Raw genomic sequence first — 15286 nt, 5'->3', positions numbered from 1 at the left:
GTACTGCTGTGTATCAAGGTTTTATAACCATAAATTAGCAAGTATTTAGCAGACTTTTCTCCATTCAGTGAATCTCTGCATGAATACAAAGAAAGTAATGGGACTAAAATTATAAGGCCTGTCCTGTGAATTCGATAACAGGGTTTTAGCTGTGCAATTCATCTTGGCCCTGGTCTACACTACAAGTTTAGGTAGAATTTAACAGTGTTAGATCGATTTAACCCTGCACCCATCCACACAGCGGAGCCATTTTTGTCGACTTAATGGGCTCTTAAAATCTATTTCTGTACTCCTCCCCGACGAGGGAATTAGCGCTGAAATCGACATCGCTGGGTCGAATTTGGGTTAGCGTGGACGCAATTCGACAGTATTGGCCTCTGGGAGCTATCCCAGAGTGCTCCATTGTGACCGCTCTGGACAGCACTTCCAACTCAGATGCGCCAGCCAGGTACACAGGAAAAGCACTGTAGACTTTTGAATTTCATTTCCTGTTTGGCCAGAGTGGCAAGCTCATCAGCAGAGGTCACTATGCAGAGCTCATCAGCACAGGTGACCATGCAGTCCCAAAATGGCAAAAGAGCTCCAGCATGGACCGAGCGGGAGGTACTAGGTCTGGTCGCTATATGAGAAGACAATCCGTGCTGTCAGAACTCCGTTCGAAAAGACGAAATGCCAAAATATTTGAAAAAATCTCCAAGGGCATGAAGGACAGAGGCTATCACAGGGACCTGCAGCAGTGCTGCGTGAAACTTAAGGAGCTGAGGCAAGCCTACCAAAGAATCAAACACCCGCTCGAGGTCAGAGTTTCTATGATGAGCTGCATGCAATTCTAGGGGGTGCCCCTACAACTACCCCACACCTGTACGTGGACTCCTGCAAGGGAGTCTCGCGCAACAGGGATAAGGATTTTGGGGATGAGGAAGATGCTAGCGCACACCAGGCAAGCAGAGAAACCGTTCTCCCTGACAGCCAGGAACTGTTTATCACCCTGAAGCCAATACCCTCCCAACCCGGGCTCCCGGACCTTGAAGGCGGAGAAGGCACCTCTGGTGAGTGTACCTTTTGTAAATATAATACACTGTTTAAAAGCAAGCATGTTTAATGATTAATTTGCCCTGAAGACTTGGAATGCATTCGCAGCCAGTACAGCTACTGGAAAAGTCTGTTAACGTGTCTGGGGATGGAGCAAAAATCCTCCAGGACACCTCAATGAAGCTCTCATGGAGGTACTCCCAAAGCTTTTGCAAAAGGTTTCTGGGGAGGGCAGCCTTATTGCATCCTCCATGGTAGAACACTTTACCACGGCAGGCTAGTAGCACGTAGTCTGGAATCATTGCATAAGAAAGCATGGCAGCGTGTGGTCCCAGTTTTTGCTGGCATTCAACATCCGATCTTTATCTCTCTGTGTTATCACTCTCCTGAGGATATCATTCATGGTCACTTGGTTGAAATAGGGGAATTTTATTAAGGGGACATTCAGAGGTTGTCTTTCCTGCTGGGCTGTTTGCCTGTGGCTGAAAATAAAGCATTCCCGCTGTTAGCCACATGGTGGGGAGAGGGGTGAAGTGATCATCCCAGAGAATTGGGTTTGTGTGGGGGGGGTTAGTTGGGTTTGTGCTGCACGTTAACCCCAAAACATCAGCCCCTCCTTTTAAATAGCCAATGTGTCTTTTTCAATTTTACTCTCCCTTTTTTTTTCCTCCCGCAGCTGCAAATGTTTCAACGCTGCCACTAGCATCTCCATCCCAGAGGCTAGCGCAGATAAGAAGGTGAAAAAAACGCACTCGCAATGAAATGTTCTCTGAGCTCATGCAGTCCACCCAAACTGAAAGAGCCCAGCAGAATGCGTGGAGGCAGACAATAGTAGAGTCCAGGAAAGCACAAAATGAACGCGAGGACAGGAAACGAGAGCAACAGGAGAGGTAGTGGGATCAAGAGGAAAGGTAGTGGCAGCATGATGAGAGAGGCAGGATGCAGTGCTGAGGTTACTGGAGGATCAAAGTGATAGGCTCCGATGTATGGTTGAGGTGCGGGAAAGGCACGGGCCACCATGGCAGCCTCTGTGTAACCAACCGCCCTCCTCCCCAAGTTCCATAGCCTCCTCACCCAGATGCCCAAGAACGCGGGGTAGGGGTGGGGAGGCGCTCTGAGCCCCCAACCACTCCATCCCAGAGGACTGCCCAAGCAACAGAAGGCTGGCATTCAGTAAGTTTTGAAGTGCAGTGTGGCCTTGTCCTTCCCTCCTCCCACACCCCACCTGGTGCTTCCTTCCTCCCGGGTTACCTTGGCAGTTATTCCCCTATTTGTGTGACGAATTAATAAAGAATGCATGAATTTGAAACAACAATGACTTTATTGCTTCGGCAAGCAGCGATCAAAGGCGGGAGAGGAGGGCGGTTGGCTTACAGGGAAGTAGAGTGAACCAAGGCGGTGGGTTTTCATCAAGGAGAAACAAACAGAACCGTCACACCGTAGCCTGGTCAGTCATGAAACTGGTTTTCAAAGCTTCTCTGATGCGCACCACGCCCTGCTGAGCTCTTCTAACCGCCCAGGTTCTGGCTGCACATAATCAAAGGCCAGGCGATTTGCCTCAACTTCCCACCCCGCCATAAACATCTCCCCCTTACTCTCTCAGATATTGTGGAGCACACAGCAAGCAGTAATAACAATGGGAATATTGGTTTCACTGAGGTCTAACTGAGTCAGTAAACTGCGCCAGTGCGCTTTTAAACGTCCAAATACACATTCTACCACCATTCTGCACTTGCTCAGCCTATAGTTGAACAGCTCCTGACTACTGTCCAGGGTGCCTGTGTGTGGCTTCATGAGCCATGGCATTAAGGGGTAGCCTGGGTCCCCAAGGGTAACTATAGGCATTTCAACATCCCCAATGGTTATTTTCTGGTCGGGAAAGTAAGTCCCTTGCTGCAGCTGTTCATACAGACCAGAGTTCCTGAAGATGCAAGCGTCATGTACCTTTCCTGGCCATCCCACATTGATGTTGGTGCAACGTCCCTTGTGATCCACCAGTGCTTGCAACACCATTGAAAAGTACCCCTTTCGGTTTATGTACTGGCTTCCTTGGTCGTCCAGCCCTAAGATAGGGATATGTGTTCTGTCTATGGCCCCACCACAGTTAGGGAATCCCACTGCAGCAAAGCCATGCACTATGACCTGCACATTTCCCAGAGTCACTACCCTTGATAGCAGCAGCTCAGTGATTGCGTTGGCTACTTGCATCACAGCAGCCCCCAGAGTAAATTTGCCCACTCCAAATTGATTCCCGACTGACCGGTAGCTGTCTAGCATTGCAAGCTTCCAAAGGGCTATCGCCACTCGCTTGTGAACTGTGAGGGCTGCTCTCATCTTGGTATTCTTGTGCTTCAGGGCAGGGGAAAGCAAGTCACAAAGTTCCATGAAAGTGCCCTTACGCATGCGAAAGTTTCGCAGCCATTGGGAATCTTCCCAGACCCACAACACTATGCGGTCCCACCAATCTTTGCTTGTTTCACAGGCCAGAATCGGCGTTCCATGGCATGAGCCTGCCCCATTTCCACCAGGATGGCCAAATTGCCGGGACCCGTGCTTTTAGAGAAATCTGTGTCCATGTCCTCATCACTCTTGTCACCGTGCTGCCATTGCCTCTTTACCTGCTTTTGCAGGTTCTGGTTCTTCATATACTTCATGATAATGCGCGAGGTGTTTACAATGCTGATAACTACCGCGGTGATCTGAGCGGTCTCCATGCTTGCCGTAGTATGGCGTCTGCAGGAGAGCAGAGTTGCAGGGGAAGTGGTGGTTGGATGGCCAGTTTTGCAGACCTACTGCATCTTCTGCTGCCAGGACGACAGCTGAGTGGGCTGCAAGCTTGCTGTGGTATGGCGAGACAAGAGCAGCCGAGCAGAAGTTGCAGCGGAAGTGGCCCTGTGAGACCACCAGGAGAGCAGAGTGCCAGCGGAAGTGGTGGATGACGACGGTCATATAGAGGACCTGTGAGGTGGATTCATAGCATCAGGAGAGCAGAGTGGCAGCGGAAGCGGTGGATGACGATGATGGTTAGCAGTCCTACTGCACCGTCTGCTGAAAGCAGTATGGTGCCCGCATGGAAAAAAGGCATGAAACGATTGTCTGCCGTTGCTTTCACGGAGGGAGGAACGGCTAACGACATGTACCCAAAACCACCTACGACAATGTTTTTGCCTCATCAGGCATTGGGAGCTTAACCTAGAATTCCAGTGGGCGGCAGAGACTGCGGGAACTGTGGGATAGCTACCCACAGTGCAACACTCTAAAAGTCGATGCTAGCCTCGCTATTGTGGATGCACTCTGCTGACTTAATGCGCTTAGTACATTAGTGTGGGGACACACACAGTCGACTGTATAAAATCGCTTTCTAAAAAATCGACTTCTATGAATTCGACCTAATTTTGTAGTGTAGACATACTCTTGTACAGCTACACACAGCCCCAATCAACTCAGTGTGCCTGTAATATAGGAGGAAGTGTTGTCCAGTGGCCAGACAAGGAAATTAGGGGGTTTAGGATTCCTTCATTCTGTTGCAGTTCCACCACTAATTTGCTGTGATCTTGGACGAGTCACTTGCCCATTCTGTGCCTTCATGCACTCATTTTCTGTACTAGATGCCTACTTACCTCATATGAGTGCTATAAGACTTAACTTACATTTGTATAATTTCCAATATAAGATGCTAAATAAATGCATATTATTATTCTTCCTGAGAAGAAATAAGGCCTCTGAGCTCTGAATTACATGATTTTTGTAACTAAACCCTCAGTCTTAATGTTGTATTTAACTTCCCTCACCTTTTAAAAAATAAACTTATAACTGAATATCTTTTTTAAGGGGGATTTCAGTTAATGCTCAGGTATCTTTGTGAACATCTGTATGCGAAATGGCTTAATGGACAGTCTTTCTTCTTTTAATAAAAATAAATTTGAATGAAGAATAAGTACAAAACATATCAGCTAAAAGCCAGTTTTAGTTTAAAGAAAATAGTTTCAGCCATTTGAATGTTGAGTGTTCAAATATACACAAGTGACAGCATTATTATTTAGAAAAGATTGCAAACTTGTGTTCAATATTTTTTTATACTATGAAAATTTTTCTGAAAATTTGCTAGTTCCAAACTATCTTCTCTCACTCCTAGTTGCCTTTTCTATTATTAATATAATACAGCTGTGATTTCTGAGGTATTGTCTGCTGAGTACTAGGAACAGTTCATCCTGAAGGTGGCACAAATAGATATACCACACTTACGTTGAGTGTACTGTTCTAAAACATATCTTCCTATGAAACATGGCAAAGGCATTTGAACTCCCTCAGCACTTGCTATGTTTCAAATTGTAAGTTTTCAAACAAAATAGTTTCTCAGTTTCATGAGTCCAAAGATAAGGTGGTTCTTGAGCTCAACTGGCTAAATGTTTAAACTGAATAAAAATCCAGAATCATTTTTGGGTCACAACCAAAGCAACTTTTGGAGAAAGTTGAAACAGAAAGAGATCTAGGAAGGTAGTGATGCCTCGATATGATAGCGTTAAACAAGCTGTTTAGCATGCTGAATCACAAGGTTCTTTTTCCCTCATGTTTTCATTTGGAATATTATTGGATTTCTACTACTTGTGTTCTGAAGGAGTGTTTTTATACTTTCCACTATATTTTTGCTAAGCCATAAATCATGGCAGCATAAAATAATTTAAATAGACTTGTAAATAAATTGAATATTAGGATTCCTATATTTGCCTGCTCTCATTCACAAGACAAGCCAGTGAAGTTCACAGTTCTATTTTACCCTCATGCTCCTCCTGCACTGGAGTGCTTTTCCTGTACAGTCACCGCAATTTCAAAACCAGAAGGGTGTCACAATTCTAAACTGCTGGTATCACTTCTGCCTGCTTCACACTGCTGCAGCATCAATGGGAACATGCTATTGTGCAGAAGCAGAGGTAGATTAAACCAAGTGACAAAAGGGATCTTTTCAAAAGTCTGTAGGAAAAAAGCCACTGTGTGTTTATCATTGTTGATTAAGGCTGTAATAAGAGCATTCTTGTGGCTTTTAGGTAATAAAACCAAAACCTTTCAAAAGACTGCTTTCAGTTAGTAGTTAATCTTAGGGAAGGGTGTCACCGGTAGAAGAAAAATATGTTACTAGAAAATAGACTTGCACCTTTGCCCATCTGAGGTTAAAGCAGACAGGTTCCCCGTCTGCAAAATCAGAAAAAATAAACTGAAGCTTGCTTTATAGAGTAAATCCTGAAATGGCGCACTTTTGTCTTTAATCAAAACCAGCTTTTTAAACTTGAATTAAAAAAAAAAAAAAGGCAGCCTCTTTATTTAAATGATCAAGGCTCCTCTGATTAAGAAAAAGACAACAAACTCCCCCTGCTGATGGCTTCACGGACATTTCAATTTTAGGAAGTTTGGATTGTGTTTTCTGACCATAAAAATACTGGGGAATTCCTTCTGTTTTTCCTCCTCTGATCTCTCAATCTTTCTGAAACACTTCTTATAAATTTACTCAGCTTAAATTTTAAGGTCTGTGTGATAAATGCCAGTTAATTTAATTTTGTTCCCTGTATTCCTAAATGAAAGTTCATAATATAAACTAGGGGTAGGCTACCTATGGCTGGGTGAAGGAATTAAAAAAAATCAAAAACCTAGTATATTATTATTTCATTATATTTGGAGGCTTTAAAATATTGTGATTGATTTGAATGAGCATTAGATTGCAAGGCATTTTAGAATAAATCTATATATCTAAAATTTCTAATACTTTCTTTTGCAAATGTTCAAAGCCCGTTCTCTCCTGTTCTTACATCTGACTTCTGTATAATATATGCAGTCTAGCTGAAGTCTCCAATATCTGCTTTCTCATCAGCTCCCCAATATGGCCTCATCATCAACACCTAAATATAATTCAAACTCCTTGGAGAGTTCGTCAATTAAAAGGGTGAGTGTAGCTTCTTTTGTATTATTGTGGCTATGTATTTTTTTCACTTTTTAAGTCAAGTATCCAAGGGGTCACTAGCTTTCAGGTTCTTGAACATAAAACTGAATATTTATTGCATAACTTAAATATAAATTATTTCTATTTCCAAAGTTCAAATGCAACTTGAAACAACAATGAACTGTAAGATTGAAGCATCAACCTGTGCAAACAAAGAAATTTCTTATTCCAGGTTTTTATAGCGCCCGAAAGTCAATCCTGTTTCAATTTGCAAATTGCTGTGCACTTTTTGTAGTATTGCTGAATGTTGAAATTTTGTTACTATTCAGCTCTTTTTGTCTTTAGAAAAATTCTATCACACAATTAATTAACAAGTTGTATCTAGCTCAGTGGTTCCCAGACTTGTTCCGCTGCTTGTGCAGGGAAAGCCCCTGGCGGGCCCGGCCAGTCTGTTTACCTGCCATGTCCACAGGTTCAGCCGAACGCGGCTCCCAGTGGCCGCAGTTCGCTGCTCCAGGCCAATGGGAGCTGCTGGAAGCGGCGGCCAGTACGTCCCTCGCACCGCTTCCAGCAGCTCCCATTGGCCTGGAGCAGCGAACTGTGGCAACTGAGAGCCGCGATCGGCCAAACTTGCAGACACGACAGGTAAACAAACTGGCCCGGCCCACCAGGGGCTTTCCCTGAACAAGCGGCGGAACAAGTTTGGGAACCACTGATCTAGCCATATCTGGTAGCTGGGCCACTTTGAGATAAAATATAATTACCTAAAGATAGTACTCTCTACTAAACTCCACTCTTTCGTCACATGTATTGGGAGGGGGAGTATTTTTATTTGATTTATTTTAGCTTGATTTATTCTGAGGCAAATAGATGCTGCTTCTGCATTACTTGGTGGACTGTGTATCCTTGCACTTAAGTAGTATAATAGAAGTTTGTTTACTTGCTGTTTAAAAATATTTCTCACTACCTTCTGCACAAATACTTATGCTGAACTACAGCCTTGTCACTCACTGTTTTCTTAAAATCTTTATAAAAAGACATAAGCACCAAATGTGCAACGTATATCTAATAGTGAGGTGAACATTTTGCTTGTATAACTATTTGAAAAGTGGGACAGATTTTTAAACTCTTGAACTAAGCAACTATGATGAATAACTCTTATTCCAGAGAATTGGAATCTACAAAACCTTTAGAGACATTGAGATATAGACATTTTATTCCAGTTAAATACAGAAATTATTTTTGAATATTTCTTTAGCAAATAACATAAAGCACAGAGTTGAATTATTATTTTAGGGGTTCCTTTTTGCTTTGCTTTGCTATGTCAGTTCCTGTACTGAAGTTCCTATTCCTTCATGTACTGGATATTTCATGTTTTAAAACAGTTTATATCTATAAGATTTGAAGAAGTTGCATCAAGTATGAATTTGTTTTTATACCACCCTTTCTCTTTAGACCCCAAAAGATGGAACTAAATGGGAACAAAATGAGGAAATACCTCGTCTACCAGGAGAAACTAGAGTCACAGGTAAAAAATTATCATTGAATGATCTAACCTAGTGCATATTGAAGGATTAGTAGGCCATCTGTATGTAGTTTTATCTCTGTACTGTTGTGAATTTGTAGTGGGGTAACTTTTACTGAACTCCCATAAACATTTTATTTTAAAAAAACATTCAGGGTTGTTGAAGTGTGACATCCACCCAATGCAAACCCTTAAATGCAAGAGAATGCCAAGGTAAGGGACGCCTTTTAGTTGTAACTTACTGCCCATACAGCATATTTTTAATGACAGGACTCCCACATTCCCTTTTTATATGCTGCACACAACACATCACTTTCCCTCACACAATAATGTGCAACTTTAACTACAACTTCAGCAACATAAGCATGTGTCAGCGTTGACTTGTGTGCTAAGTGTTGCCCTGTTATGTTTGGGATATATGATATTGTAAGGAAGGTTTTTGCATTACAGTGTGAGGAAGTCTGTATGCAGTGTTTCCTTATGTGTTGGAGACAGAAGGCTGATCCTTGTGAAGGTGTGGAGTCTACCACCCTCAGTGGAAATGTGCTGTGTGGGTGTTAGGGTCCGATTAAAAGGAGTCCTTTAGCTTGACATTCCTTTGGGTATATCTACACAGCAACTATATACCCATAGCTGCCTTGCTAGCTGACTTGGGCTTGTGGGGCTCGAGCTGCAGGGCTGTTTAATTGCTATGTAGACTTTTGGGCTCAGGATGGAGCCCAGGCTCTGGGACCCTTACACTTCACCCTTACACCCTTACACTTCCGGGTCCCTGAGCCTGTGCTCCAGCCTAAGCCTGGAAGTCTACACAGAAATTTAATAGTCCCACAGCACAAGCCCCACAATCCCATGTTGGCTAGCATGGGCCAGCTGTGGGTGTCTGGTTGCTGTGTAGACATATTCTTTGTATCTAATGGTTTGTTTTGGAGAGATATCGCACTTATGAAAACCTTAACTGGTTTTAAATATTTTTCTAATGGGAATTTTCTAGATTTTTAATAGAGCAAGTGATGGAGGGATTGGAGGCAGCGTATATCAGGGGGAGCAGGAATGGCTTCCTGGATTTTCCTTATGTTGTTAGGGTACTACAGAGTGAGTGCGTGGGGAAAGTGGGCCAGGGGAATAAGTGGGGAGAAAAAATGGATATACTGCACAATGAAATCTCTGTTTAATGAGAGCAGTAATAATAACTGCTATAAGATTTCTTCACAAAGCTTATGATAGATCTTAAGAGCAGTTATTTATATATGTAGTAGTATTTCCTTGCATTGTAAATGCCCTCACTAATTGGTCATAGTGGTACTGATGTATTTACGGTGCCTCCAGGGCTCCAGTATTTGCATTATAGGCTGCCCTATGAACTGTTCTTTAGTTCTGGTCAAAGTGAAATTGAGTAGTTCTCCCCAGTGTGAACTGTTAATGATGAGCCCCGACACACCTTACAAATAGAACTGTGTACCTTGACACAAGAGAACTTATTGCAGAGCATCAAAAGATGAAACAATATCAACATTAAGAATGTTTTCACTGTGGAATCTTAAAGGAACAGTCCAGCAGCTACAAAAGGAATTTTAAATCCCAGTCGCTGCCTCATGTTTGTGTAGTTCTTTCGCACAGCAGTGAGAAAGAGGAAGATACAGATGTAGTCGGAAATCAACCGACTCGGGGCGGTTGTAGAACCTGAAACATTCAACTTTTTTTCCTAAATGTCTATTAATTAACATGTCAAAGTTTTCCCCTCATGTGGGTCCTTCTCTTAATAAAATTTTTATTATGAGTACAGTCATCCTTTTTATTGCTCTTATTAGTGTTGTCTTTAACTCCTAAATTATGCTTTTTTCATAATATTTTAAAGGTAAATGCTGTGTTTCCTTTACAGACAAGGAAGTTATCTACGTTTGTCCATTTAATGGTGCTGTTAAAGGAAGACTGTATGTTACGAACTACAGACTATACTTAAGAAGTGTGGAAATAGTGAGTAGTGTGTGTAAACATTTGCACAATGCAAATCTGCATAACTGAAGATCAGTAATGAGATGCAGTTGTTGTTTTGGTCCCTTCTAGCCTTGAAATCTATGAATCTCTGCCCGTAGAACAGCACTGCTGGGGGGATAGCAATGGCTGCTCAAGAAATTATGAGTACAAAACCGAATAAAACTAAATCATGGGCTGCTCTGTTGTGATCAGACTCAAGGTTTTAGAACCCTTGAACTGAGATCATTGTGATCTCAGACAGTTTTTATTACTTGGATGCAAAAAGTTGGCAATATTTAGATACAACAAGAGTGGGCAATTTTCCTCTTCAGTGCTAAAGTTCATTGCTGTGACAATAGTTTTACGTTGCCAATACAAGAGTAATTTATTCCTGCAGCGGAGTTCATGTGAAGAAAAATAGAGCTGTCACAGAGAAGATTTGCATTGTTAGCAAAAGGAAGGTGATGTTCAGTTAAGATAGTAGCAGAAATATTAGGTTTTTAATAATCAATATGGTTTTAATTTTACTGCTTAGTTTAAAAAAGTTAGTATATAATTTTTCAGGTTTCATTGTCTTAGCTTAGTTTGTACTCTTACAAATGAATGCAGGCAAGATTGTGGTGTTGCCTTTGAAAGATGAAAACTATTCATTACTTTTCTCAGATATCTGTGCAGTCATTTATCGTTTCAAACATTAACAGAAAATTACAAACCAGCTCAACTTACTTTAAAGCTATATTTTTTCTTAATTGTATGAATATTGTTAACACTTTTGAGAATGAATCTATTTGTCAGACAGATCCAAACCAATAGCCTTACTAGAACTGTAGCACCTCTGGATAACTTCTCAGTTCACTGATTTCTGTTCTACCTACAATTACACAGTCAGAGCTAATGTAGTGTCACTACAAGGTGTCTTCTATGATTTTTCCTCTTTTCATCAATATCTTGAGTGAAACTAGACACAAATTGGCAGTTCTTGAAAAAAAATCAGATAGGCAGGGATATAGAGTGACTTCACAATTTTTCAACGTACATTGGGAGGAAAAGAACTTATCACCAGGTCAGTTTTGAGTCTGCATTGCAAAGTTAAAGCAAGAAACAAACTCATTTACAGAATACATGACACCTGCTATGTGTATTTTTATGACTATAATAGATTACATATCTTGTGATTTTAAAGAAGTTTTGTATGAAGCTTAATGGCAGTAATACTGTATTTATTTTTATATTTTATCCTTTCTTTCCAGGATCCAGTTGTGATATTGGATGTTCCTCTGGGTGTAATTGCAAGGATTGAGAAAATGGGAGGAGCTTCAAGTAGAGGAGAAAATTCCTATGGACTAGATATTACTTGTAAAGTAAGACTTGCAACAATTCATTAAAAAGAGAGAATTCATGGATGTCAATTTTTCATTGCATACATCTTTTGCAGAAATTAGAAAACAAAGTATTTTGTTCATCCAGCAATTTGGAATACATAGGGTAAATTTACTTTTATCCAAAATGTGCTCACCCCCCGCCCCATCCTACCGCTAAATCTAAAGAAATAGCTTTTCAGAACTATCTAGGAAAATAATTATAATGTGTAACTGCTGTTGTCACCAAATGCAGGGAGAAAGATAGCATTTGGTAGTAGTAGACCAATGATCTTGTATTGTAATACGCAGTTTTAGGGCGCATCAGTGGGATTTTAATCACTTTTATGAAATAAGGCCATAATTCATGCATCTATAGTTCCTTATTTTATGGACCCTACTGGTCATTAATCTTATTATCTTATATCTTATTATCTTATAGACTTCTTAAAAGACCCACCCATTGTCTTATAGGAAGGGTCAAATAGTTGTATTAGGTTTCATTGCCAAAAAAAGGACCTTAACCCAAAGGTGCAGGCATACTTGTAAAACAATACATCTGTTTTCTTAAGTCTCACAAGATTTGTGGCTGTGTATATTGCCACAGAAAATATGGTTATGAGAGGAATTCCTTTTTGATAATCCTTTATCTCTTTATATAAAGAGTCCTTTATATAACTCTTGAATGGAATATGTAAGCCATAGACTCTGTTCTCAACAGTAACATGCAAATTTCTTAATTTTAAAGTTAATCAAGAGGAAATGTCTGAGTACAGTGTAGTCTAGACAGCTTGTTGGCAAAGTACTCATGTTGTAAACATAGAATAACTCATCATCCACAAACATTCAGTAGCCCATGAGACTTGTTAATGAATCAAATAATATTGCTTCTGACCGTTTTAAGCCAAAGAGGAGGAGCACCAGTGTTGCACAGTAAGGTAAAACTCTTTATTCCAACCAAATATTGTATGTGAAGTTGTTAAATTCTTTATGCCTTAAAATAAAGTACCCTTTTTTTTTTTTTACACCATGAAGTAGGAGAGATCTTAAAATGAACATTCATATTTGTTTTTGATACATTGAGTACATTCTAAATCATCATCATACAATACAATACTTATAAATAAAGTAAAGATACTGTACTACTTTGCTTATTTTTTAAAAGGTAATTGTCCTCATTTTAGGATATGAGAAATCTACGGTTTGCACTGAAACAAGAAGGTCACAGCAGAAGAGATATATTTGAAATCCTTACAAAACATGCTTTTCCACAGTCACATAATTTGGTAAGTTAGCACTATTGTACTCTTTAATCCCTTTTTTTAAATGCAGAATTGTTTCCTCACCGTTCTCAATTAATTACTGTACCTGGTGACAGGCACCGTAGATGCATAGAATCGTAGGACTGGAAGGGACCTCAAGAGGTCTTCTAGTCCAGTCCCTTGCACGATTACTTACAAAAAGAATCGCCACCCCATGTCTAATCTATACAGAAGAACTGTATTCCCTGAAATTCATTTATCTTAAGATCTTTGCCATTTAAAAACATCCAAGTATATCTACTATTATTAAATACGTATACTTGTATCTTCCAAATCCCCTGTGACCCATACAGTTGTTATCATTGCCCATCAGAAAACATAAGTTACGTCTTTCCTGGTCATGTTAATATAATGCTACTTAAGCTGTTTGATTTCCCCCACCGCTACTTCCCCCTCTCCAAACATTGAATTGTTCGGCAGTCTCCGAAGCAATCAAAGTGAGTCTCCTGGCAATTGACATTTAGGACAAGTAGAGGTAGTGAGCCAGCCCATATTTTATTGGCAATTATTAGTGAATAATATAATTAGAAGTTAATACTGTACTGAATTTGCACAGATTTATTGCAGATAAAAATCTTATGGAAGAAGTTCATTGACAGTGAAGCTAACAAATCCGGATTTTTGGGTCTATGCCTATAGGAGAGGGAATACTTTCACCAGGGTTCCTTGGTATCGCTGAAAATATGGTGTCATGGAATAAAACTGAAATTTGTGGGCAAGTACTCAATAATGTGGACTCCTCTTAGGCATTTTGGAATAAAATATTTGAGTGAATGAAATTTTGTATTATGCAAAAGACAAAAACAAACCCTGTGAGGGACAAAGATTGTATAACTTTGGCTTGGGAAATGTTTCAGATAAATGCCACTGCAGGTTTAAGCTTAGAAAAGTTGCTCTCATATTTCATAAGCAAATATATATAATATATGCATGATGCATCCATTGGTATAATTATACCAACTTTTTGCTTAAAATTCAGCTCACCTGCTCTGTTTCCTCATTGGTTAACAATCTTTAGTGCTCTAATAAAATGTAAAGCACAACCAGCCTTTGAAACTTACAAGTTACAGGTAAATGAGTGCACATTTTGCAAGAAAATAAAATTTCTGAGACAAATGGTAATTCTAAATGCTTTACTTGTAAAGCCTTCTTGCCAGGGCCTGTGTTCTGAATCAGTTGCTTAGTTACTATCCTGCTTAGGCCATGTCTACACTACAAAAATAACCATGCCTAAACATACAACATGGTTTGTCCACAACCATATTTAAACATGGTTATTTTTGTGGTGTAGATGGGGCCATAAATCAGAGTTGACACTCACAGTGTCCTGTGATTAATTCTGCCCCAGAGACTTTCCCCACAGTGCTTAATTACTCAGTGGGTAAGAAGTGGGAATTAATGTTGTAAATTACTCTACAGTTAGAGAGAATTTTCCAGTTTCAAAAACAAATGTTCAGAATATTTGCAGCTGCTAGTTGCTGTTTAGAAGTGGCACACCAGTCTGTCATATACTTACACCTAATCTCCTTGTAAAAATATTTCCAACTTTAAAATATTTTACTTATGCCTCTTCCAGGTGCCTTGGTACTGTGTATGCTTGATGTTGTCCCAGGTGACACAGCTTGATATTTTAAGAGATTCTAAGGACCCCTTTCATGCAGGTCCCACAACTGGGTCAGAATAGCATGGATTCATTTTTATTAGTGTATCCAGGCAACCTTCAAATATAATGTAATCACAGTAACTGTAGCAAACATTAGCACTGCTTATTTGCAAGGAATAAAACATGCAGCACAAACACAAACTAAAAAAGGAAATAGGATAGCACAAACAATATTGGTAATGCCCTTAATAAACCTTGTTGCAAAGAATGATAAAGGATTACATTTAATATATATTCGCAGTCAGAGCCTAACATTGGCTCTCAGGGTACGCCGGATTATGTGAAAGTGACTACAAGTGAATGGTATAGAATGAATTGCTGCATCCTGTGTAAATTTGTTATCTTCTAAGTTCAGGTTTAGTCCTCCATAGTGTCCAGAGTCTCGTCCACTCTATAAACTCCTGACTAGCCTTCTTGATGAGTGTAGTAAAAATTCACCACACATACACAAGCCCATAATTTAAAGAGCCCCTCTTCATG

General features: G+C 40.3%; 1 protein-coding gene across 3 annotated transcripts in view; it reads left to right on the top strand.

Moving 5' to 3' along the window:
• The window catches only part of MTM1 (myotubularin 1), a 76785-nt gene that overhangs the window by 17785 nt on the left and 43714 nt on the right, over positions 1 to 15286 (top strand). For 2 of the 3 annotated variants that reach the window (XM_048864994.2, XM_048864992.2), the window contains exons 2-6: positions 6896 to 6967; positions 8420 to 8492; positions 10369 to 10463; positions 11714 to 11824; positions 13006 to 13107. In XM_048864994.2, the coding sequence (XP_048720951.1) occupies positions 6905 to 6967; positions 8420 to 8492; positions 10369 to 10463; positions 11714 to 11824; positions 13006 to 13107 (444 nt within the window). In that variant the 5' untranslated portion in view covers positions 6896 to 6904. Of the gene's footprint in view, positions 1 to 432; positions 1050 to 6895; positions 6968 to 8419; positions 8493 to 10368; positions 10464 to 11713; positions 11825 to 13005; positions 13108 to 15286 lie in introns of those variants that run through there. The other variant, XM_075132556.1, reaches the window with a different exon arrangement.

Source organism: Caretta caretta, chromosome 9 (genome assembly GCF_965140235.1).
Source record: "Caretta caretta isolate rCarCar2 chromosome 9, rCarCar1.hap1, whole genome shotgun sequence".
NCBI lineage: Eukaryota > Metazoa > Chordata > Testudines > Cheloniidae > Caretta > Caretta caretta.
Note: the sequence above shows the minus strand (reverse complement) of the source record. Positions and strands in the feature narration are given on the sequence as shown.